This window comes from Rhinoderma darwinii, chromosome 9 (genome assembly GCF_050947455.1).
Source record: "Rhinoderma darwinii isolate aRhiDar2 chromosome 9, aRhiDar2.hap1, whole genome shotgun sequence".
NCBI lineage: Eukaryota > Metazoa > Chordata > Amphibia > Anura > Rhinodermatidae > Rhinoderma > Rhinoderma darwinii.
Genome location: NC_134695.1, coordinates 73,581,521 through 73,607,292, shown reverse-complemented (window position 1 = coordinate 73,607,292; position 25,772 = coordinate 73,581,521). Strand labels below are relative to the sequence as shown.

The 25,772-nt window shown below is 47.3% G+C and overlaps 1 protein-coding gene across 1 annotated transcript; it reads left to right on the top strand.

The window, feature by feature from the left end:
• The first annotated feature begins 1,650 nt into the window (after positions 1-1,650).
• Positions 1,651-24,917, top strand: CTR9 (CTR9 component of Paf1/RNA polymerase II complex). The gene is made up of 25 exons (XM_075838159.1): positions 1,651-1,802; positions 4,342-4,440; positions 5,470-5,709; positions 5,918-6,035; positions 6,115-6,204; positions 6,896-7,044; positions 7,633-7,740; positions 10,578-10,685; positions 12,120-12,356; positions 13,807-13,896; positions 13,974-14,102; positions 14,794-14,977; positions 16,306-16,394; positions 16,481-16,666; positions 16,854-16,941; positions 18,960-19,108; positions 19,205-19,321; positions 19,691-19,836; positions 19,995-20,066; positions 20,145-20,280; positions 20,667-20,804; positions 20,953-21,116; positions 21,925-21,997; positions 22,305-22,423; positions 23,274-24,917. The coding sequence occupies exons 1-25, from the start codon at positions 1,758-1,760 to the stop codon at positions 23,695-23,697; spliced, it is 3,498 nt and encodes a 1,165-aa protein (XP_075694274.1). The 5' UTR covers positions 1,651-1,757; the 3' UTR covers positions 23,698-24,917.
• Positions 24,918-25,772: the final 855 nt, after the last annotated feature.

Here is a 25,772-nt window from a genome sequence, read left to right as displayed (position 1 = left end):
AGTACAGACCCCCTAAATACAGATTCCAGACCTGACCCAATAAAATAACACAAACCCCAGACCCAACCCCATAAAGTAATAGACCCCATAAACTAGTACAGACCCCCTAAACACAGACCCCAGACCCGACCCTGTAAACTAATACAGACCTGACACCATAAAATAATACAGACCCCAGACTCAACCCAGTAAACTAATAGACCCCAGATCCGACCCCATAAACTAATACAGACCCTTAACTAGCAATACAGACCCCAGACTCAACCCTGTAAACTAATTCAGACCCCTAAATATAGACCCGACCCCATAAACTAATACAGACCCCAGACCCGACCCCATAAACGAATACAGACCCCTTACACAAAAAACCCGGACCAGACCCTATAAACTAATACAGACCCCCTTAATACAGACCCCCTTAATACAGACACCGACCCCATAAACTAATCCAGACCCGACCCTTATAAAGAAATAAAGACCCCAGACACCACCCCTTAAACTAATCCTGACGCCCTAAACACAGACCACAGACCCGACCCCATAAAGTAATACGGACCAAAGACCCGATCCCTTAAACGAATACAGACCCCAGACCCAATAAAGTAATACAGACTGCAGACCTGACCCCGTAAACTAATACTGACCCCCTAAACACAGACCCGACCCCATAAAGTAATACGGACCAAAGACCCGATCCCGTAAACGAATACAGACCCTACCTCAAAAAGTAATACAGACCCCAGATCTATTTTGTCGTAATTTGGGGCACCGGGAGATTTGCCGCCTCTTCCTGGAGGTCTCCACTTTTTCCGGGACATTTGGCGAGTATCTGATTATTGATCTGTACAACGCTGATCTGTAATACGACCGCAGACATACAGCCTAAGGCCCCCTGCCCATAGTCGTAATCCCAGTCTGCGATTACGGCTACGACTGGCCGCGGACAGTCGTCCGCTTTTGCGCACTGTGCCCCCATTATAAAGTATAGCTGCGCGGTCCGTAAAAAAAAAACAAAAAAACAGGACACGTCCTATTTTTTACAGAAGGTTTCTGCGGCCTGGACACCTTGCAAATATACGTGAAGGTGTCTGTCGGCCATAGAAACGAATGGGTCCGTAATTAAGGATAAAATCTACGGGCCGCGTGCGTGGGGCCTTAGAGATTGCGTTTTTCCATTTTTTATCATTTCGGATTGTTTGTCCTGTTCAATATGGGAGATACAGAATGAAAATAATCCGTTCTGTACCAGAACCGCCATCAAAGCAGACCGCAAAAATACGTTCTAGTGAATGAGGCGTTACAAAACGCAGAGCTTTGATAAATATGGACTCGGACGGTACAAGAGCCGCATTTTATCAGTGTTTGACTGCGGTTGTGTGAACAGGGCCCGAGCCTTACCTCAAGTTCATTCACATTTATGTCTTATCATCGTTATAATAATGAAACAACTAATATCTGCATTTACCGGTCTCTAACCAATACAATGGCGCCTTACACCTATTCAGGCGACACATTTCCTGAAGAGCCAAAGAGCCATGAGGAGTCGCGAGTCGCAGGAAGCAACAAAATACGTAACTTCCGGGCAGCAGTAAATTGACCCCGCCGAGCTCCCGTTCCCCATGGTTAGAAGCCAGAACGTAGGAAGACTGGAGTAAGCCCCGCCCCTTCCCGGTCATGTGACTGATGACACGATCTCCTCGGTCGCAGCTGCGTTCTAGATCGGATTCTGGACGCTGAAAGCTAAAGAAGCTGCCACGATGTCCCGCGGCTCCATCGAGATCCCTCTCCGGGACACTGACGAGGTGAGGAGAGAGAGAGGGGCCCGCGGGGCGGAGACTTACCTCGTAGCCGGGCACCAATGTTACCTCCCCGACACAAAAGTTCTCACGTCTGACCCGACAACCCCTCGCGTGACCTGTAACACCCCTCCCCCCTGCTGTACCTGATCCCCAATGCGGAACCCTCACCTGAAAATATTAACCCTCTAGTGCTTGTCCTATATTGTGCCTGACGTGCCCCGCAGCGTTCCCATATATGATGTCGCCCCCTGTATACCGGCGCTGCGATGAATGTGCGACTTCTGTGCGTTCTGATGCTGCGATGTGATCGCCGTTCTCTATACGAGTCAGTAGAACCCCCTCCCCCACATCTATATGACTAATATTATTTACATTACACAAGAGTATAATTAATTCCGTCGTTATACGTATAAACCTGGCGTCACGCGACTCTGATCCCGGTGCTGTATCTGTATGCGACTCCCCAAAACTACACAGAGCGCGGAAGTCAAGGGCGCTGCGTGAAGCTCTACGACTGCGTCATACGGTGTGAGCGCCCCCCCCCCCAACAGACGTCGTCCGATGCGGCAGGGGGAGTTATTGTGGCCCCTCAGACTCCGGGGCCCGGGATTGGCTGCGACCTCTGCGCCCGCAGTTCTCCAGCGCTGTCTGTGACGCCCCGATACTTCCACCTGTGCGGGGTCATCGGGCGTCACCTGCAACTCTATTCTCCCTCCTGCGGCGTCCGTAGGATAAATGGCGGCTCGATGCCTCAGACACCGCTTATCAATGGGGTGAAAAAATACATAAATAACTTGCCGGGTCCGTTGTGGTAAAAGTTATTTTCAGTTTTTCTTTTTCGGTTACCCCATTGATAAGCGGTGACGTCTCCCCCCCCCCCCCCCGGCCTCGAGCGTGCGTCCTGTCGCTCTACTACTCAGCGCCGCGCTCAACAGCTCCATTGCCGCGCCATTCAACTCCTCCTGGCCGCGGTACTGCGGCGGGGGGTCCCAGGTCCATAAATAGGCGATCACTCCTGACAGCCGTAACCCCTGTAGGCTGCGCGCGCAAGTTGCGAAATTTGGTGCAGAAAATTTGCATTAAAACCGCAGGTAATTCCGCACCATTCAGGGCGTCTTTTTGATACAATTTTAGGTGCGGTTTTTACGTTTTTGTTAATTTTTATGCTGCGGATTTTGGTGCGTTTTATCTGTTACAATTCGCAAGCGGAAACGTGAGAGAAATTGACACGCTATGGATGTTAAAATGCGCACCGCAGGGCAAATTACGTGCGGGAGAATTGTCACCTGTGGGAGATCACCCGCGATGGCGTTTACTTTGCTGCTTCTGATTTTCCGCATGTAATTCGCATGGTGTGCGGTCGGTCTTAGAGGGGTTTTCCACCTTCTGATGACCTATCACCGGATCTGTGGGGGTCCGACATCCAGGCCCATCAACCGCTCCGGTGCCACGGACGAACGTGCCGGAATCCAAGTGAATAGGAGCAGAGCTGCAGCACGGAGCCAACTGCTCCCGCCTCCGTACATTGCATAGTGTGCCACAACATCCGGTGCCCGCAGGCCATCAGAGCGATATATCGGTGCGGGGTCCGCACCGATGATTTACTGATGACCTCTCCGGTGGATCGGTCATCCGTTGTCAGAAGGTGGAAAACCCCTTTAAGGCTGTGTTCACACGAGGCGGATGCGCTGCGTGCAGATACACCGTGTATCCGACTTGGGCACCGAAGGGAATTCCGGACGAAAAACTTGTGCATTTTATCCGCTGGAATGGCTGCTGCGGAAAACTGCGCGTGTAAAAACAGAAAACGCCCGCACTTACCCTCTGCCGTCCTTCAGCCCTGTCTCCTGGGATGACGTTTTATCCCATGTGATTGGCGGCAGCGGTCACGTGGGATGAAACGTCATGCCAGGGGGCCGGCCCGGAATAAAGAAGCACAGAATTCTGGGTAAGTATAACTTTTTGATGTTGAATCGCAGCTTTTCCGCCGCAAAAATTGTAACCGCTTCTATTTGTTGCAGGTTTCACCTGCCCGTTAAGTTCAATGGGGAAAACCCGCAACAAAAAAAGCAGCGATTCCGCAAATACAACCGCACTCTGCGTTTTTTGCGCTCATTATTTGCGCAGCGGGTGGAGGAGATTTGTTCCATCTCATCCCCTCTGCTGCTGTTGTGTTATGCTCCGGAAAATCTGCATATTTCCGCTACATGTGAACTGACCCTAAAGGGCTTCACCTAACATAGAAACGTAACGCGCCGCCAATGATCCTGAACTTTCTCTGCGTTGATCCGTTTTTTCTATTGGATGGTGCTGTGTCACGTGACTGCGTCTTCTGTCCACCGCGCTCTGTGTGTCTTATGTACGGCACGTATTTGGTCATGTGACGTTGCGGTAGAATCTGGCGCGGGTCAACGGGTATGTAACTGGAACAAACCACAATCCCATAAACCCCCCTTTAATGGTATATAATTCCCGGACTGGTCCTCGGGGGAGGGGCGTCTCTGTATATTAACTTTGTCATGTTTTGCGCTTTGCTCCTCAGGTCATCGAGCTCGACTTCGATCAGTTACCGGAGGGGGATGAGGTGATCAGTATCCTGAAGCAGGAGCACACGCAGCTGCACATATGGATCGCCTTAGCGGTGAGTATCGAGCGCTGCCAGGACTGGATGGCCGCGGCGGCGTCCGCTCACAATATGGCGCACGACTGCAGAATAATGCAATGGTCTGTCGCCATTATGGGATGTCACCCGGGGTTACGTGGCCGCCGCCGCCGCGCACTTTATCTTTAGCGCGTCTCTTAAAGGAGAACGCCCATTGTTATTCATAAAGAAGGGGGTCTGTCTCTAGTGGTTGTAAATGCAAGAACTCCCATCATGCCCTGACACATGCTGGGAGTTGTAGTAGCATAACACCTGGAGAGCCAGAAGTGGCAGAACTCTGCAGTGACCCCCAAATATGTTCAACCTTCCGGTCAGTAACGGCGGGTGCAGTCTGAGGGTGACCACTGGTTGTCCGCACTCTTATGTATGGACTCGTGGTCACTGAGAGCCTCGTCTTCAGATATATGGAGGGGTCACTCGTTGCTGGTGGAGCTTGTCTAGACGTGGCTTCCGATCCAGCGCCTAATCGGGAACAAGATGGCTGCCGGTTATACGATTGTGCCTTTAGCCGATGGCGATACAAATATTTACATCTGGGCACCGACACAACCTTAGATGCAGGAGGAAGCAACGTCTTGCTGTTAGAGCGCCCCCTAGTGGTAGATCCTAGATATAGAGCTCGCATGTAGCAAAAGAAATAAGAATAAGAACAGAAGATTGAGCGTTAATGTAAAATAGAAAATGAAGACGCCGATTCTCCATTATAAGGGTCGCCCACTTTAAGACTCCTCTTCACCATCCGGTCCCCCACAGCGCTCTTCATGCTCGCATTGCCCGACGATCGGCTCTTGTGGTTGAGGAATATCTCAAATCAACGGACCTCTGTATGATTCCTGGCCATTCCCGTTGGAGGCGGCGCGTCCTGAACGCTGCCCCCCACATTACCGCCATGGGCCCCCCAGGACATGTCAGTGGCCGCTCAGTGTTGATGTTGGCGCCTGGCGTCCGCCGTGTCGCGTGGTATAACGAGGTTCTTATTATTTCTGTGCCGCTGTTCTCCCTCCACAGCTGGAGTATTACAAGCAGGGGAAGACGGAAGACTTTGTGAAGCTGCTGGAGGCGGCACGAATAGATGGCAACCTGGACTACAGGGACCACGAGAAGGACCAGATGACCTGTCTGGATACACTGGCCGCTTACTATGTCCAGCAGGCCCGCAAGGAGAAGAATAAGGACGGCAAGAAGGAGCTGATCACCCAGGCCACCCTGCTGTACACCATGGCCGACAAGATCATCATGTACGACCAGGTGAGCGCCTCCTCGTGCCGCAATGGCCGCCGTCTATGGGGCTTGCTGCAATGTGCACCGGCTCAGGGGCCGCTGTCAGTCACAGTCTGGCTTATCCTGCCCGGTGATCATGGTTCAGGATCCATCGTCCTGACTTAGACTCTGTTCACATTATGTTTTGGCCATACGTGATGTGAACACAGCCGTACCATCCTTTTGTTTTCTCCAGAACCACTTGCTGGGCCGCGCCTGCTTCTGCCTGCTGGAGGGCGACAAGATGGACCAGGCGGACGCACAGTTTCACTTCGTTCTCAACCAGTCGCCAAATAACATTCCAGCTTTGCTCGGTAAGTCGCTGAACGGCGGCCATGTTGGTTTTACTCACGGGTTTCTTTAGAGTCTCGTAAACCGTTCTACATCTTGCAGGTAAGGCCTGCATCTCCTTTAACAAGAAGGACTACAGAGGAGCGCTCGCCTACTATAAGAAGGCTCTACGTACCAACCCCGGCTGCCCAGGTAAGGCCACTGATCTTATAATGACGAGGTCCCATAATGCTGGCGGTGTTTGTTCAGATGCAGCCTATCAGAGCTCTTCCGTGTATGGGGCACTCGTTCCTGTGGGTTGGCGTTGTAGAGTCACTAGTCTTTGATAGTGAAGTCCTCTAATAACGTTTCCATGCCGCCACCGCCACCACGGTGCCTCGCCGGTCTTAGTGTGTTGGTGATTATACTGAGCGTCTTCCAATACTCCCGCCACCACCCTGGGCAGATAAGATGCCCCCCAAACTACACATCCATATGCATGTCTAAAGCTGGTGCCGCCACGTCCTTTAAATATCATTCCTTCTCTCTAGAATGGGCCCCTGACACCAGTCCTATGTTTTTGCCGCTGAGTTAGGCCGCTGTTCACACGGGTTATTTTCTAGTCTATTTCTGACCAGTAAACGCTCGTATTGCGCTCCGCGGTGCTCTGTAAACGCCTGCAAACCGCCTTCCATTGTTTTCTATGGTAACAAACTGTGTTGTTCATACGAGGCGTAATTTTACGCTGCGGGGAGCTCCGTGCTAGAGATAGATATGGATCCCAGAGGTAGGACCTGCGTCAATGGAATATCCGGTGACCTAAATGTCTGAGGTGGGGGATACCCCTTTAATCTCTGTTCACCCCGACTTGTGTTCTGCATTACTGAGTGTCGTTGTCCCGCAGCCGGTGTGAGATTGGGAATGGGACACTGCTTTGTGAAACTCAACAAGCTGGATAAGGCTCGCTTGGCCTTTGGACGGGCGTTGGACCTGAACCCCAAATGTGTCGGAGCCCTGGTGGGTTTGGCCGTTCTGGAGCTTAACAGCAAGGAGGTAAGTGGTCCCGCGTGTCTGCTCGTATATGTATATCAGTCCGTGTCCCAAGTATCACTATGGACTGACTTATGAATAAGACGAGGGCTGCGTGGCGGCATTTGGTAGCGCAACCGCACGATTTCCATATGGAGGACGCGACGCTGACATTGTTGTGCGTCTTCTCCCACCTAGGGAAACATTGGGTCGCCCCAGCCTATAATCACCGCTCCCACTGAGGATGTCATCCAGCTTTCCTAGACTCCTGAATGGCCAATCTGCTGGCCGGTGCAGCCGTGTGGGCGCTGGGTCTGTGTTGGCGGATTTGCCTTTCAGCTGGGACTCCCCCCTGGGAATTGTAGTGGATTTTTTTGCTGCCAGAAAAGCATTTTCTACAAACCAGGAAACAACGTGGAGCAAAAGAAAACGCTGTGGTGATCGCCCGCTGTTCCCCTGCTGTTATCACCATCTCTGATATCCACTAGTCTGCTATATACGTGTGCCCTGGGTATATACTCCTAAACCACAGATCCTCCAACATCGCAAACTGGGATCTGGATTCATTTTGCTTTAGATTTTATATTTTTCCCTCATGTTTTATTTTCACAGGCCGATTCCATCAAAAATGGCGTCCAGCTACTGTCCAAAGCGTACACGATCGACCCCAGCAACCCCATGGTGCTCAATCATTTGGCCAATCACTTTTTCTTCAAGAAGGTGAGAATGCGGGAAAACTAAACCTTTATATTCTCACGATTTACTGTGCAGTTGAATGGAATTTATTTCTCCCTGTTATCAGCCATTTCAGACTGAAGAGAAGCTGCGTGTAATGTGATATCAGCCGCTCCTCTTATATCACTGCTGTACTATTATATCCCCCAGTCCTTACATCTATATATGTGACTGATATCAGCCGCTCCTCTTATATCACTGCTGTACTATTATATCCTCCACTCCTTACATCTATATATGTGACTGATATCAGCCGCTCCTCTTATAACACTGCTGTACTATTATATCCTCCAGTCCTTACATCTATATATGTGACTGATATCAGCCGCTCCTCTTATATCACTGCTGTACTATTATATCCTCCAGTCCTTACATCTATATATGTGACTGATATCAGCCGCTCCTCTTATATCACTGCTGTACTATTATATCCTCCACTCCTTACATCTATATATGTGACTGATATCAGCTGCTCCTGTTATATCACTGCTGTACTATTATATCCTCCAGTCCTTACATCTATATATGTGACTGATATCAGCTGCTCCTCCTATATCACTGCTGTACTATTATATCCTCCAGTCCTTACATCTATATATGTGACTGATATCAGCCGCTCCTCTTATATCACTGCTGTACTATTATATCCTCCTGTCCTTACATCTATATATGTGACTGATATCAGCCGCTCCTGTTATATCACTGCTGTACTATTATATCCTCTAGTCCTTACATCTATATATGTGACTGATATCAGCCACTCCTCTTATATCACTGCTGTACTATTATATCCTCCAGTCCTTACATCTATATATGTGACTGATATCAGCCTCTCCTCTTATATCACTGCTGTACTATTATATCCTCCAGTCCTTACATCTATATATGTGACTGATATCAGCCTCTCCTCTTATATCACTGCTGTACTATTATATCCTCTAGTCCTTACATCTATATATGTGACTGATATCAGCCGCTCCTCTTATATCACTGCTGTACTATTATATCCTCCAGTCCTTACATCTATATATGTGACTGATATCAGCCTCTCCTCTTATATCACTGCTGTACTATTATATCCTCCAGTCCTTACATCTGTATATGTGACTGATATCAGCCGCTCCTCTTATATCACTGCTGTATTATTATATCCTCCAGTCCTTACATCTATATATGTGACTGATATCAGCCTCTCCTCTTATATCACTGCTGTACTATTATATCCTCCAGTCCTTACATCTGTATATGTGACTGATATCAGCCGCTCCTCTTATATCACTGCTGTACTATTATATCCTCCAGTCCTTACATCTATATATGTGACTGATATCAGCCGCTCCTCTTATAACACTGCTGTACTATTATATCCTCCAGTCCTTACATCTATATATGTGACTGATATCGGCCGCTCCTCTTATATCACTGCTGTACTATTATATCCTCCAGTCCTTACATCTGTATATGTGACTGATATCAGCCGCTCCTCTCATAACACTGCTGTACTATTATATCCTCCAGTCCATACATCTATATATGTGACTGATATCAGCCGCTCCTCTTATATCACTGCTGTACTATTATATCCTCCAGTCCTTACATCTATATATGTGACTGATATCAGCCGCTCCTATCACTGCTGTACTATTATATCCTCCAGTCCTTACATCTATATATGTGACTGATATCAGCCGCTCCTCTTATAACACTGCTGTACTATTATATCCTCCACTCCTTACATCTATATATGTGACTGATATCAGCCGCTCCTCTTATATCACTGCTGTACTATTATACCCTCCAGTCCTTACATCTATATATGTGACTGATATCAGCCGCTCCTCTTATAACACTGCTGTACTATTATATCCTCCACTCCTTACATCTATATATGTGACTGATATCAGCCGCTCCTCTTATATCACTGCTGTACTATTATACCCTCCAGTCCTTACATCTATATATGTGACTGATATCAGCCGCTCCTCTTATAACACTGCTGTACTATTATATCCTCCAGTCCTTACATCTATATATGTGACTGATATCAGCCGCTCCTCGTATATCACTGCTGTACTATTATATCCTCCAGTCCTTACATCTATATATATATGTGACTGATATCAGCCGCTCCTCTTATATCACTGCTGTACTATTATATCCTCCAGTCCTTACATCTATATATGTGACTGATATCAGCCGCTCCTCTTATATCACTGCTGTACTATTATATCCTCCAGTCCTTACATCTATATATGTGACTGATATCAGCCGCTCCTCTTATATCACTGCTGTACTATTATATCCTCCAGTCCTTACATCTATATATGTGACTGATATCTGCCGCTCCTCTTATATCACTGCTGTACTATTATATCCTCCAGTCCTTACATCTATATATGTGACTGATATCTGCCGCTCCTCTTATATCACTGCTGTACTATTATATCCTGCAGTCCTTACATCTATATATGTGACTGATATCAGCCGCTCCTCTTATATCACTGCTGTACTATTATATCCTCCAGTCCTTACATCTATATATGTGACTGATATCTGCCGCTCCTCTTATATCACTGCTGTACTATTATATCCTCCAGTCCTTACATCTATATATGTGACTGATATCTGCCGCTCCTCTTATATCACTGCTGTACTATTATATCCTGCAGTCCTTACATCTATATATGTGACTGATATCAGCCGCTCCTCTTATATCACTGCTGTACTATTATATCCTCCAGTCCTTATATTTTGCGTTCCCTTTGCTCTTCATCTGATCTATAATACATATGACTTCATGATTTTGGTTTATTCTCCCTCAGGATTACAGTAAAGTTCAGCATTTGGCGCTGCACGCGTTTCACAACACTGAAGTGGAGGCCATGCAGGCGGAGAGCTGCTATCAGCTGGCCCGGTCCTTCCATGTGCAGGTATGAGGGGGGGGACTGGATGGAGAAACACACGCCCGTGCTTCATAGAACAATCTGTGAGTAAGGCCTCATTCACACGGCAGGGTTTCCCGGCTGCATTAGGAATAATAGACCCCTAATGGGGCTATTCACACGACCAATTTTTTGACGGCCGGGAAAACCGCCCGTCAAAAAATAGGACATGCTCTATTTTCGCCCGGGTACCCGGCCGCCCGGCTCCCATAGAAGTCTATGGGGCCGGGTATTACACGGCCATTACCGGAATGTGTCCCGAGTGATGGCCGGGTTTTCCGGCGGTTGCGCTCTATCTCCTCCTCCTCACAGCGCAGAGTGCATGTGAGGAGGAGTTAATGCCATTCTGACGAATGGCATCGCTGTACACGGTGTGGCAGGGCCGGGGTGTACAGCAGGTGGAAGGGAGCGCTGCGCTGGCTCCCTTCTCCTGTTTGTTTTAAAAGCACCCTGGCCCGGCGACACCTTCGATGGCGTCGCTAGCAGCTGCTGCGGCTGCTACTACTGCAGCGACGCCACTATAGCAGAGCAGGGAGGTATCTCCCCGCTCTGCTATGTGCTAGCCGCACTTTAGCTCCTTGAAGGAGCGGAATCCCCGTGTTTTCGGGGATTCCGCTCCTGGACAGAGCGCTTGATGTCTCTGTCCATATCTGGGCAGTGACATCAGGGGAAACTCCTGAAGAGGAATCCACGAAAACATGGGGATTCCCCTTCAGGAGTTGCCGCTGATGTCACTGTCCGGATCTGCCCGGCCCGGCACGGATGCAAAACTTAATGCAAACCGGCCGGGCAGAATGGCCGATTTTACCGGCCGACACTCGGGCTCGGACCCGACCCGGTCGTGTGAATCCCGCCTTAGTGGAGAATCTCGGTTGGGGATATTCTCACATTTGTGCTCTGTATCAAGACACGACGACTTGTGACGGCATCTGATAATGGCGGAGGTGCTGCTGTTTCGGGTAGTTTGCTGGCAGTTGTTGGGGTCTCGTAGATGCTGTGAAATTAGGCACAAGTTTTCCAGGATCTGGCGCAATCCTGAAACCAGACAACACTGGGAACCATATGGTTTGGGGTCAAATATGATGCGTTTCGAGGTGTATAGCGTAATCAGCTGAGATACAGTTATAGTGTCACAACTTGTATATTAATCACATAAAGGGGGTAGTGGGGGGGGGGATATATTTACTGTCTTTGCGGCTAAAGGGGTTAATACATACAGCAATAAATAACAAATAATAAATTGTAAAAGGGTCTGTGTATCTTGAGCTCCCTGCCTATTGGTTGCTTAATGCGCCTGGGTTTCCTGTTTTCTTCCGTTGTCGTAGCCCTGAGTTCGTTACTTTGTGCTCGTCCGCACGCTGTTTTGATCCGGGCGTCGGGGGTTGTGCCGCTCCTTACTGGGTGTTTTCTCTCTGGTCGCAGGAGGATTACGATCAGGCGTTTCAGTACTACTACCAGGCCACACAGTTTGCCGCCCTCTCGTTTGTGCTGCCGTTTTTCGGACTGGGACAGATGTACATCTACAGAGGTGACAAGGAGAACGCAGCGCAGTGCTTCGAGAAGGTGCTGAAGGCCTATCCCAACAACTACGAGACCATGAAAATCCTGGGGTCCCTGTATGCTGCCTCCGAGGACCAGGAGAAGAGGGACATTGCAAAGGTGAGCGCGCGTCCCAGGCCGGAGACTTGTTCACATGGGTGTGGGGCAGACCGGACAGCCGGAAACGTGGGGCTGCACGTGATCCCCGCACAACTTATCCCGACATAACATTTCGTTGCAGTGAAACGATCGCACAAAATTTCACTAAAATATTTCCTACTAGGAGGGAGGTCCATATAGATATGAGAATGGAAAAATCTGTACTAGGTCTGGAGTGGTCTTCTAGAGAGGAGTACTGTGAATTATTCAAGCAGTCCTAGGGGGCGTTATAATATTTTGACTACCTCCAGCCACCACTAGGGGGCGCTCACTGCGTACAGATTTATACATCTCCCATTGAACTCGATAATGTCATCAGTGAGCTCCCCCTAGTGGTGGCTGCAGGTTATCCTAGTTTTAGCATTTACCTCTGACTGAATATTAAAGGGATTTGGAGCTCTGACCTTTCTATAAAATTAATCGGCGCAGAATATTTAAAGGTCTTGGTGTTTAGAGGCAGACCTTCACTTTGAGAACTACATGCAGCCTGTTGAAATCAATAGATCAATCATGTAATCCACTGATGTGCCGGCCCCTGACATTAAAGGGGTTTTTACGTGAATAAAACTGAATCCGTTCCACTTCTTTCTTATATACTTTGTGTTCCTATTCCCTGCCATTTTAAACATCTGTCTGTGAATAGAACCATACTTGCTTACATCCAAGAGATGGAAACCCATTCAGATCCGGTCCTACTGACAAAGGTGGACGGCCGGATACAGGAGAGCTCTGATACACTGTAACGAAGAGAGCGTCTGTGGCAGTTGGACCCTTTTTGGAGAGGTTTCCATCGCCTGGATGGAAAGCAAGTATGATTCCATTCACAGAAAGCAAGCAGAGATCTTAAACTCTGAGTTGAAACATAACATATCTTCGAAAGTAGCAGAACTTTTGTATACAACTTAAACCGTAACATAAAACCCATTTAAATGTATGGCGCACAGCCGCGGTCATTACACCATCGTTGTGGCGCACCAGCCAACGAAAAGATAAGACCGATTTTATTAAGAGGCGTACACGGGGCAGAGAGATGAGTAAATATACCCCAATATCCACCAGAATTCTGTCTTACATGCCGTGTGCCACACTTATTAACTGTTTTAGATTATTTTTTTTTAACACTTGGCAATGGGGCGTGGCTTTGCGGGAAAGTAGGTGTGGTCAATCAGTGGGCAAGGTTTAAAAGGTGACATTGTGCGCCAAAAATGTGCCAATTTTCATGCAAAAACTGGCGTAAACCAAGCCAACTAATAGGTGGTGTAAGGAAGGATAAGGGGTCTAGCTAGGTGCGCCAAAATCTATCATATGGCGTGCACAACTTTGTTAAATTTACCTGGTTTAAATCTTACACACTATCCGTAAATCTGCGCCCATGTCCGCTGCGTTCTCTCATCGTTCGCTGTCTCTGCAGAGTCACTTGAAGAAGGTCACCGAGCAGTACCCGGATGACGTGGAGGCGTGGATCGAGCTCGCTCAGATTTTAGAGCAGACGGATATCCAGGTATGGAATGTTACCTGTACGGGGGAGGGGTATTTTGTGTGTGTGACGTCTTTGACCGTCTTGTGTTTCTCCCACAGAACGCCCTCTCGGCCTACGGCACGGCCACCCGGATCCTGCAGGAGAAGGTGCAGGCGGATGTTCCCCCGGAGATCCTGAATAACGTGGGTGCCCTTCACTACCGCCTGGGCAACCTTGGAGAAGCAAAGGTAGGGATTGATGTCTTGTATTACATGAAGCTTAATCATTGTATTATACTTTGTATTCCGGCTTGCTGTCAGTGAATGGAGAAAAGTTTTTCTTTACATTCTGGGGGCAAGCCGGTTCTAGCCTAAGTCCTGCTCAAACAGCCGTTGGCTCGCTACAATGTATCGGGGTAGGTAAGCGCTGTCGCTCTGGAGTCCAGAACAGAGGATTCTCTACACTGATACATTGTAACAAGCACATCAACTGTTTGAGCAGGACTTTGTCATTTTCGCTGCTGATCCATAAAGTGGTGGAACTTATTTTCTGACATTGGAGCGCCGTTTACAAGAAAGCCGCAAAACTCCTACAGAAGTCAGGTGACCCCCCCCAGGGGGGATGTGGTGATGATTAGATCCGATGGTCATTTTAAGAACCTGATAGAGGAGGAAACTCCATCAAATTCCTAAACATGTGATCATCTACAGGGCGGCTGCGGTATCCGATTATGGGACACTCCGATGTATACGTTCACTGTATATACCTCCCCTATGGCCTTACCTTCCCTTGTGGCCAGACGTCTGTCAGGAATGCGAGTGCTGGAATATCGGGTCGTTATCCTGCTAATCCGGCATTGAACTGTCCGTGTTGCGTGCGGTGAAGCTCTCGCCCTGTGCGGGACCCTCTCACAATAAATCATGTTTTATGGGTTTACAGAAATATTTCTTGGCTTCTCTGGATCGCGCCAAAGCAGAAGCCGAACATGACGAACATTACTACAGCGCCATTTCTGTCACCACCAACTATAACCTGGCGCGACTGTACGAGGCGCTGTGCGAGTTCCATGAATCGGAGAAGCTCTACAAAAACATCCTGAGGGAGCATCCGAACTACGTGGACTGTAAGTGCCAGAACCGCGTCCTCCCCGTCCCCTCCCCCATCACAGGCAGAGGAGTGACCAAGAGCAGGGAGGGACGGGGTTATTGACCCTCAAATATTAGGATCCGTCTCTGAACGTGTATGGGGAAAGGTTCCCCTTAACAGTTGCATTATAGTCATTGCCAAGAAGAAAATAGACCTAAAAAATACAACCAGAGACTTTTGTTGGATGATCCTTCAGATAGCTAACAGGACTTAACTATTCACCCTGCTGTATACAGCAACTGTGACTCCACCTATAGATGTATAAACTCTGACCCAAAGGATCAGTACAGGATAAGTAATGTAATGTATGTACACAGTAACTCCACCAGCAGAATAGTGAGTGCAGCTCTGGAGTAGAATACAGGATGTAACTCAGGATCAGTACAGGATAAGTAATGTATGTACACAGTGACTCCACCAGCAGAATAGTGAGTGCAGCTCTGGAGTATAATACAGGATGTACCTCAGGATCAGTACAGGATAAGTAATGTATGTACACAGTGACACCACCAGCAGAATAGTGAGTTCAGCTCTGGAGTAGAATACAGGATGTAACTCAGGATCAGTACAGGATAAGTAATGTATGTACACAGTGACTCCACCAGCAGAATAGTGAGTGCAGCTCTGGAGTATAATACAGGATGTACCTCAGGATCAGTACAGGATAAGTAATGTATGTACACAGTGACACCACCAGCAGAATAGTGAGTGCAGCTCTGGAGTATAATACAGGATGTACCTCAGGATCAGTACAGGATAAGTAATATAATGTATGTACACAGTGACTCCACCAGCAGAATAGTGAGTGCAGCTCTGGAGTATAATACAGGATGTAACTCGGGATCAGTACAGGATAAGTAATGTAATGTATGTACACAGTGACTCCACCAGCAGAATAGTGAGCGCAGCTCTGGAGTATAATACAGGATGTAACTCAGGATCAGTACAGGATAAGTAATGTAATGTATGTACACAGTGACTCCACCAGCAGAATAGTGAGTGCAGCTCTGGAGTATAATACTGGATGTAACTCAGGATCAGTACAGGATAAGTAATGTAATGTATATACACAGTGACTCCACCAGCAGAATAGTGAGTGCAGCTCTGGAGTATAATACAGGATGTAACTCAGGATCAGTAATGTAATGTATGTACACAGTGACTCCACCAGCAGAATAGTGAGTGCAGCTCTGGAGTATAATACAGGATGTAACTCAGGATCAGTAATGTAATGCGCTTTTCTCCTGTGCACATCTTAATAATTAACCAGAATGAAACATTTTATTAAAATTTTGTTTTGCTCAGGTTATTTGCGTCTTGGAGCCATGGCCAGAGACAAAGGAAATTTCTACGAGGCCTCTGATTGGTTTAAAGAGGCTCTTCAGATTAACCAGGTAGCGTCCGGTATCTACACATCGCAGGGTTTTGGCGGTCCGGACCGAGTCGTGTAATAATCCTGTTCTGTATCGCTGCCTTTCAGGATCACCCTGACGCTTGGTCCCTGATCGGGAACCTTCACTTGGCCAAGCAGGAATGGGGACCTGGACAAAAGAAGTTTGAGCGGATTTTGAAGCAGCCATCCACCCAGAATGACACCTACTCCATGCTGGCGCTTGGCAATGTGTGGCTGCAGACGCTGCACCAACCCACCCGAGACCGGGAAAAGGTAAGTGTTGTACGGCCTCCACAGCCGTAGTCGTCCCCACCCCATCATCGCTTTAATTTGGGCAAACAGCCGGCCTCTAGAAATTTTGGGCTGCTGTTACAAAACCTTCCCCTGCATAGAAAGCTGCATAATGTACGACTGGTATTCAGTACCCCAGATTCTAGGTGCATCTCTCTCTCTCTCGCAGGAAAAACGTCACCAGGATCGTGCGCTCGCGATCTATAAACAGGTGCTGAGGAATGACTCCAAGAATCTGTATGCAGCAAATGGCATTGGTATGTACGAGGGTATTACATGTATCTATATGTGCTTCAAACATGCCAGTAGGGTTGCACGATATATCGATACTATTTCAATGCTGTGCACCCTGAAACGGTTCAATACCGTTAATTCATGTATTTCGATACGAAGCTCTGCGGCCGCAGTGATGTAACGCGTGAATTTGGTCACTAGTATAATGTGATGCGGCCGCACAGCTTAGTATTTCAACACGCAATTCAGGGTGTAACTCAGGATCAGTACAGGATAAGTAATGTAATGTATGTACACAGTGACTCCACCAGCAGAATAGTGAGTGCAGCTCTGGAGTATAATACAGGATATAACTCAGGATCAGTACAGGATAAGTAATGTAATGTATGTACACAGTGACTCCACCAGCAGAATAGTGAGTGCAGCTCTGGAGTATAATACAGGATGTAACTCAGGATCAGTACAGGATAAGTAATGTAATGTATGTACACAGTGACTCCACCAGCAGAATAGTGAGTGCAGCTCTGGAGTATAATACAGGATATAACTCAGGATCAGTACAGGATAAGTAATGTAATGTATGTACACAGTGACTCCACCAGCAGAATAGGGAGTGCAGCTCTGGAGTATAATACAGGATATAACTCAGGATCAGTACAGGATAAGTAATGTAATGTATGTACACAGTGACTCCACCAGCAGAATAGTGAGTGCAGCTCTGGAGTATAATACAGAATATAACTCAGGATCAGTACAGGATATGTAATGTAATGTATGTACACAGTGACCCCACCAGCAGAATAGTGAGTGCAGCTCTGGAGTATAATACAGGATATAACTCAGGATCAGTACAGGATAAGTAATGTAATGTATGTGCACAGTGACTCCACCAGCAGAATAGTGAGTGCAGCTCTGGAGTATAATACAGAATATAACTCGGGATCAGTACAGGATAAGTAATGTAATGTATGTACACAGTGACTCCACCAGCAGAATAGTGAGTGCAGCTCTGGAGTATAATACAGAATATAACTCAGGATCAGTACAGGATATGTAATGTATATACACAGTGACTCCACCAGCAGAATAGTGAGTGCAGCTCTGGAGTATAATACAGGATGTAACTCAGGATCAGTACAGGATAAGTAATGTAATGTATGTACAGTGACTCCACCAGCAGAATAGTGAGTGCAGTTCTGGAGTATAATACAGGATATAACTCAGGATCAGTACAGGATAAGTAATATAATGTATGTACACAGTGACTCCACCAGCAGAATAGTGAGTGCAGCTCTGGAGTATAATACAGGATATAACTCAGGATCAGTACAGGATAAGTAATGTAATGTATGTACACAGTGACTCCACCAGCAGAATAGTGAGTGCAGCTCTGCAGTATAATACAGGATGTAACTCAGGATCAGTACAGGATATAACGCTGTATTTTAAATGAGTTCCTTCTATAAACTGAAATGCTGTTAGAGATAGACATAGTCTTTTTTTTTTTTTTTTTTTTTTTTTTTTTAAATCAGATAATTTTTTATTAAAGTTTCAAAAGTAAACCGCACAAAACATTACAGTCAAACCCCGTCCCCGACCCTCCCCCCAGGCACCTTCAGGAAATACAAAATTGCAAAGTATATGAGGTATAGCATGTTGCAATTGTCAGGTATATCAATCACATAATACAAGGTATATGAGATACATCAGAATTTATCGGGTAAGCCAAGCACCCCCTCCAGTATATTACTATACAGATGTAGTTCAGATATATTCCTCTCCAATTCCCCCCTTCTCCTTACCCCACAGATATACGTGCAAATCGTATACAGAACATATTATAACCACTATAAAGAGGTCCTACACCGTGTTTATGGTGTATATTCCGTTCGGCATAACCATGGTCCCCATATGGAATCACATTTTTTTTCCGCTTTACATAGGCAGCCTTTTCTAGTACAATCATTTTTTTCACTTTCGCAACGAATTAGACATAGTCTTTAATGATAAGGGGTCACATGTTTACTCTTTTATATGTAAGGGGCTGTATTGGCGCACAAAGGATACGTCCGAGAAGCCCGTGATGTGTTTGCTCAGGTCAGAGAGGCGACCGCCGAGATCAGTGACGTGTGGCTCAACTTGGCCCATATCTACGTAGAGCAGAAACAATACATCAGCTCTGTTCAGATGGTAAAGATCATTCTGGCTCGTATGTTGGGGTTTCCTTCCGGATCTTGAGCTGAACCTCGTTGGTCACGGTGTCTGTCTTGTACTTTCCTCCTGTAGTATGAGAACTGTCTGCGCAAGTTCTACAAACACCAGAACACGGAGGTCCTGCTGTACCTGGCGCGAGCTTTGTTCAAATGCGGGAAACTGCAGGAGTGTAAACAGATTCTACTCAAGGTAAGCGCCAGTTTATGTCCGGTCCTATAAAAAACACAAAAATATGTTTTATAGAAGTTTAATATTGTTTGTTCCTCACCATAATCACTCTGTTTTTATTCACTGACAGCAAGCATTCATTGTTTCGTAACCCAAGGCTGAGATCTTGATCATGTCCAACTGACCCAGGTGCAAAGCTTGTTAGTCGAGCACCTGTGTGAGCAGGACTAGGTCCGCACAGGTTTTCAGCTCCTGAATGTAAACAAAAAAGGTTCTATGTACTGACAGCAAGCAAAGATCTTGAAAAAAAAATCAGCAATTGAGGCACCAAGTATATTAGAACGTTACTTTAGTGTCTGGATTCTTGATCCATTATTCTCCTCCTTGCAGGCTCGCCATGTGGCCCCCAATGACACGGTTCTGATGTTTAATGTGGCCCTGGTGCTGCAGAGACTCGCCACCTCCGTGCTGAAGGATGAAAAGAGTAACTTGAAGGAAGTTCTGAACGCTGTCAAGGAGCTGGAACTCGCCCACCGGTGAGGTGTCTTATAAGGGTATCCTGACTGCAGACGTGGCATATCCTGTGGAAAACCCCATCAATGGGATAGATTTAACATTGGCCACGTAGTACAGCGCCACCTAGAGGCTGTGAGAATGGTCTCTGAGATCTAACCTGTTACTCTTCCTTCTGCAGATATTTCAGTTACTTGAGTAAAGTCGGAGACAAGATGAGGTTTGATTTGGCTCTTGCAGCTTCTGAGGCCAGGTACGTGCTGTGATGATCGGGGCCGCGGCTTGTGTCGGTGGTCCGTCGCCTCTTTGTAACCGGCTGTCCCCATTCTAGGCAATGCTCTGACCTGCTGAGTCAGGCTCAGTATCACGTGGCACGAGCTCGTAAGCAGGATGAGGAGGAGAAGGAGCTGCGCGCCAAGCAAGAACAAGAGAAGGAGATACTGCGTCAGAAGCTGCAGAAGGAACAGGTGGGGGTCCGGGGGTCTGCCAGGAAGACTGCAAACTAACTACAATTCAGCGGACTCATCGAAGGGTCCGGGGTTTGATGCCTCATGTGGCTGCTGGTGTGCGGTGCTGTTGTCCCAGCCTGCGCTCCGCAGTTATCCGGCCATGCTGGAGATTCTTGGGTTTCATTTTTAGTGCGACGCAGTTGGCGAGTGTCCTCCCCCGAACCTTCACATGTGTGAGGAAAAAGCACAAGGAGGGGGAACCATCATCCAATTTTTGGGTTTGGGGCCCGGCACTGGGGGAAGGGACATTGGAGTCAGCGAGAGAGGCAGAGGATGAATGAGGGAGTCCGGGAAGGATGAGCCTCAACCAGGAACCAGTTAATCATTTTTTTTAACCTTTTCAGGAAGAGAAACGTTTTAAGGAAGTCGAGGAGCAGAAGAAACTGTTGGAGCAAAGAGCGCAGTATGTGGAGAAGACCAAGAACATCTTACAGTTCACCGGAGACATGGAGACTGCAAAAGAGAAGAAGCGCGGAGGCCGGGTGAGTGATCTGTGGGGAAGTGACCCTGTGCTCTCGGAGCTCCCTCCCCCCCAGCGCGCTCTGAGCTCCCTCTCCCCCCTGCGCGCTCTGAGCTCCCTCTCTCCCCCCCCCTTACACTTTTTATCTCTATATTCTCCTCTTGCTTCAGCGATCCAAAAAGAACGGGGAGTTCGAAGAGTTTGTTAACGACGACTCTGATGAGGACCTGCCGGCCAGGAAGAGGAGGAGGAGGAAGGGCGGCAGCAGCAGCGGAGGAGAACAGGATGGAGGAGACGAGAATGAAGGAGAGAAGAAGAAAAAAAGGAGGAGAAGGTGAGTCCCATGATGGAGAGCTGCAGAATTAAAAAGAGAAATCTACAGGGACTATTGGCGGCCGCTACACGAGAGTCAAGTGAAGTGCAGGTAAAGGTAATCTAATGAAATAAGGTCAAGCTACGCGTTTCACGCCGGACCAGCGTCTTCCTCTCGGCCTGATCTTATTTCATTAGATTACCTTTATCTGCACGTCACTTGTCTCATGTGTAGCGGCGCCGCCAATAGTCCCTGTAGATTTCTCTCGTTTTAATTTTGCACTATTGATGCGGTACAAATTGTACCATCATGTTGTATCTGAATCTACACAATCCTGTCCCCACCTATATGAACCTTCCTACTTGGTTTATCTGCAGGATGTGGCGCCGGGCGTTGTTTTGCTCCTAGATCTCTAATGATGAGATCTGTGGCGCTGGTAGTTAGGACATTGCGGGTGGTAACCCCTGGTGGTCAAGAGGGTTTATCCATTTTTGGGAAGGTGGGGGTAGATGACCACCAATATGGCCGCCGAAGCAGCTCCTGCAAGTTCTCTCATCCAGCTTTCTGATCTTCCCCACATCCTAGTTCTGCCTCATTCCCCCCCCCACCATGCCTGCAGTTTGGGAAAGTTGGGTGATTTAGTCCTGAAAAACCAATCTGCTTAGCTTTGCTATGGGAGCTCGAATGTATTACTGCGGAGGTTGTCAGACATGTGGAAAAGCTGAGTGACAACCCCTATGAGCGCGGAACTGTCAGCCGAACTTGTCACCCAACTTTCCTGCAAACAGACGGCAGATTCTCTAACTCAGTGCGACTATTTTCCCATCAGGCCACAGAAGTCTCGTGATGGATCAGAGGATGAGGACCAACGTCCCCGGGCCAAAAAGAGACCAGCAAAGAAGGTAAATAATCCCCCCTCCCCCTTACAATTTACTTTATGTAACCGCTACATTTGGTCCTGCAGGTCAGATCCCCCGAGGTCATGGTGGCCCCGTCAGTCTAACAGCCGCCATGTTGTCAGGCCGTCCTGTCCACAGGCATTTGTAGCTGTAATAAAATACCCAGAAGTCGGGTATCACCCCAGTGGGGTTTTTGTGGACCCGTTGCCTTGTACATTTGAATGACTGTAGTTCTGGACCCTCTTTAGTCCCGGCTCTATTGACCTCCTCGTTTATTGCCTGAAATAATCCTAATTTCCTTTCTTCTCAGCCTGGGAGAGTGGAGAGAACTCCGGCCTCCATGAAGGGGAAGATCAAGTCGAAAGCCATGATCTCCTCCAGCGATGACTCTTCTTCAGATGAGGACAAACTCAAGATTGCTGATGAAGGGTAAGTGTGGCATCAGTCAGACTTAAAGGGGCCCTCCACCTAAAAGTCCCTGTGATGGGGTTTGGTATGATGTGACGGCTGCCAAGGCGGCTCCTCTACGTCTCTCCTGGCATCACCGGGATAATCCAGCTCTGAGCAGAGCAGCCGAGTCCTGTCTGACAGTCTGGTTATTAAGGATACACTGTAACAACCTGATTTGGTTGTCAAGAAGTGAGTCCCTAGCAACAAGTCTGTCTCCGATCACCCAGGTCTTCAGATCAAGGATTTTCTCAGAATCACAGTTGAACTGAGGGCAAAGAAGGGGCAGGAAGCATGGCAAGACTATATCAAGATATGGTTAATGCAGCAGTCCCATCTTATACTCCAGTCACACCCAAAGCTGCATTCACAGTTGTGTTATCAGCCACTTAAGCTCCTCTGCATTGTTCTGATTTTCGTCGTCGTCCCCGTCGTCGTCCCCCGCAACACCTTGACTTGGATCCATTGCATTGTGGGAGAAGCAGTTTTTTGTTTCTCCCTAATATTTCTGTACAGCGTATGGTGTAAACACTACATTTCCCAAAATGCAGCACACCGGTCATTGTTTCACCGGATTACAAAAAGATGGCGGCTTCCGGAAACCATGCCACACCTGTCCACAGGTTGTGTGTGGTATTGCAACTCAACCACTTTTATTCAATGGAGCGGAGCTGCAGTACCGAGCACAACCTAATGGACAGGTGTGGCGCTGTTTCTTGAAGACAGTAGCCATGATTTTCTTATCCTGGACAATACTTTTAAGAAACTCGTCCTACATATCTAAACGGCCACACACAACAATGAGCAATAACTGAACATTTCTTATATTTAGAAATGCCCGAAACAGCGACTCAGATGGTGAAGCGCCACCCTCCAAGAAGCGCATAATGTCCGACAGTGACTCAGACGGCGGAAACAAATCCGGAAGTGACGCAGGAAGTCCCCAGAGATCGCAGCAGTCCGGCAATGACTCTGATGACAACAACTGGCCACGAAAGAGGCGAAGACCAGATTCTGGATCTGATAACGAATCGGTCCACTCAAGGCGAAGCGGATCGGGGCCATCAGATAACGAGTCACGAGCCGCATCCCGGAGCCCAGGATCCAGCAGGGGATCGGGCAGGGGCTCCGGCAACGAGGGATCGGGCAGGGGCTCCGGCAACGAGGGATCGGGCAGGGGATCCGGAAATGAATCCGAACCAGAAGTGTCCAACAACGAGAAGTCCGAGCGCGGCTCTGATGACGACAGCGACTAAATGTGAAACTCTATTGTAATATTTAATGTAAATAAAACGACAAAAAAAATCTTCCTTTAGAAAATAACAAAACATTTTGTATTTTGTAAACCTCGGGATATGTGACGGCAGCGGGACGGAGAGTAAATCTGACTCCACCCCTGTTGGCATTTTGGAAAATCCCAGTGTTATTAAGTGTCACCCGGCAACTGTGACGGCGACTTCAGCCGTTTCGATCCCGCTGCCTCTTTCTTTGGGCTTTAGGTTTGTTTTTTTCTATCAGCTGAAGTTTTGCTGTTACGTGAAATACAGAATTTTTATTTTTTCATTCTTTAAGCATCGCTCCACTTTTACAGGTTAAATCTTCCTCTATCTTTTGAGTAAATATGAAGTTACTAGCAAAATATTTGTCTTCTCCAGTCACATCTAGAGCTGCATTCACAGGTTTCCTTCACCGTTCTCCAGCTACTAAACTCACGGCTGGTCCAGTGTCTGTACGAGTGCGTGCAGCTGTACGTTCACAATGTGGCAATGAGCCTTTTGCAGAATTGTGAATGCAGCTTTGGATGTGACTGGAGTATAAGTTATGATGTTACTTGGTGTTCTGTGTAATTCATAGTGGAGCTCTGCTGTGATGATGTGGTTTTCAGTGAACATGTACCGACTGCCCTAGGGGCGGTGGAGACTGTAGAAACCTCATATACGGGCTCTGTCTTTTTAAGGAAAAGTTTATATGAATTGTCTTACCCGTGGAGGTCCGGGTGTCACCCGGCAGGATTCAAATAAATGGCTGACTAAAGGTAATTCTGGACAAAACTGAATGTGTTTAGTCCCACACGTGCAGGACTGGAGCGCGTCTAGTATCGGAGGGGGCGGAGCATGACACAAGTAACTCGGCCGTCTGATCTTCACCAGATCCTTTAAGATGGTGACCACTCCTGACTTGAGATTAACCTGCCATTATGATGAATTAGGCAAATCAGAGGATAATCAGCCAATTAATTGACCCAGATGGATCGCTTTTCCCATCCCCCACTCATGACTGGTATAATATCCACCTGTACGGGGAGGTTCAGTAACGTCACGGTCCCCTCAAGTTCTGGACACTTATTTTTTTTTTTATTAAAGACTGTTCTTTCCTACACGCTGATATGAAAAAAGGGAAAATGTAATGAATTCCACAAGGCTGAAGATAAAAAAATAAGTGTTTTTCATTTCAATAAATAATGTGAGAAAATGTTCCTTGGCTGCTTTTATTATATCAGGAGTAATGGTTCTTAGGTTTGTGAAAGACTCAAAATAATGAGTATTGTAGTTCATCAACATAAATGTAAGAAGGTAACCACCAACATTACATTACTTACCCTGTATTATACTCCAGAGCTGCACTCACTATTCTGCTGGTGGAGTCACTGTGTACATACATTACATTACTTATCCTGTACTGATCCGGAGTTACATCCTGTATTATACTCCAGAGCTGCACTCACTATTCTGCTGGTGGAGTCACTGTGTACATACATTACATTACTGATCCTGAGTTATATCCTGTATTATACTCCAGAGCTGCACTCACTATTCTGCTGGTGGAGTCACATTACATTACTTACCCTGTACTGATCCTGAGTTATATCCTGTATTATACTCCAGAGCTGCACTCACTATTCTGCTGGTGGAGTCACTGTGTACATACATTACTTATCCTGTACTGATCCTGAGTTATATCCTGTATTCTACTCCAGAGCTGCACTCACTATTCTGCTGGTGGAGTCACTGTGTACATACATTACATTACTTATCCTGTACTGATCCTGAGTTATATCCTGTATTATACTCCAGAGCTGCACTCACTATTCTGCTGGTGGAGTCACTGTGTACATACATTACATTACTTATCCTGTACTGATCTGGAGTTACATCCTGTATTATACTCCAGAGCTGCACTCACTATTCTGCTGGTGGAGTCACTGTGTACATACATTACATTACTGATCCTGAGTTATATCCTGTATTATACTCCAGAGCTGCACTCACTATTCTGCTGGTGGAGTCACTTACATTACTTATCCTGTACTGATCCTGAGTTATATCCTGTA

What these genes read in the sequence shown, in the direction of transcription:
- CTR9 (XM_075838159.1), top strand. Translation starts at nt 1,758, where the DNA reads ATGTCCCGCGGCTCCATCGAGATCCCTCTCCGGGACACTGACGAG. An exon ending in GTAAACAGATTCTACTCAAG is followed by an intron (nt 19,322 to 19,690) that starts GTAAGCGCCAGT and finishes TCCTCCTTGCAG; the next exon opens with GCTCGCCATGTGGCCCCCAA. An exon ending in AGAAGAAGCGCGGAGGCCGG is followed by an intron (nt 20,805 to 20,952) that starts GTGAGTGATCTG and finishes CTCTTGCTTCAG; the next exon opens with CGATCCAAAAAGAACGGGGA.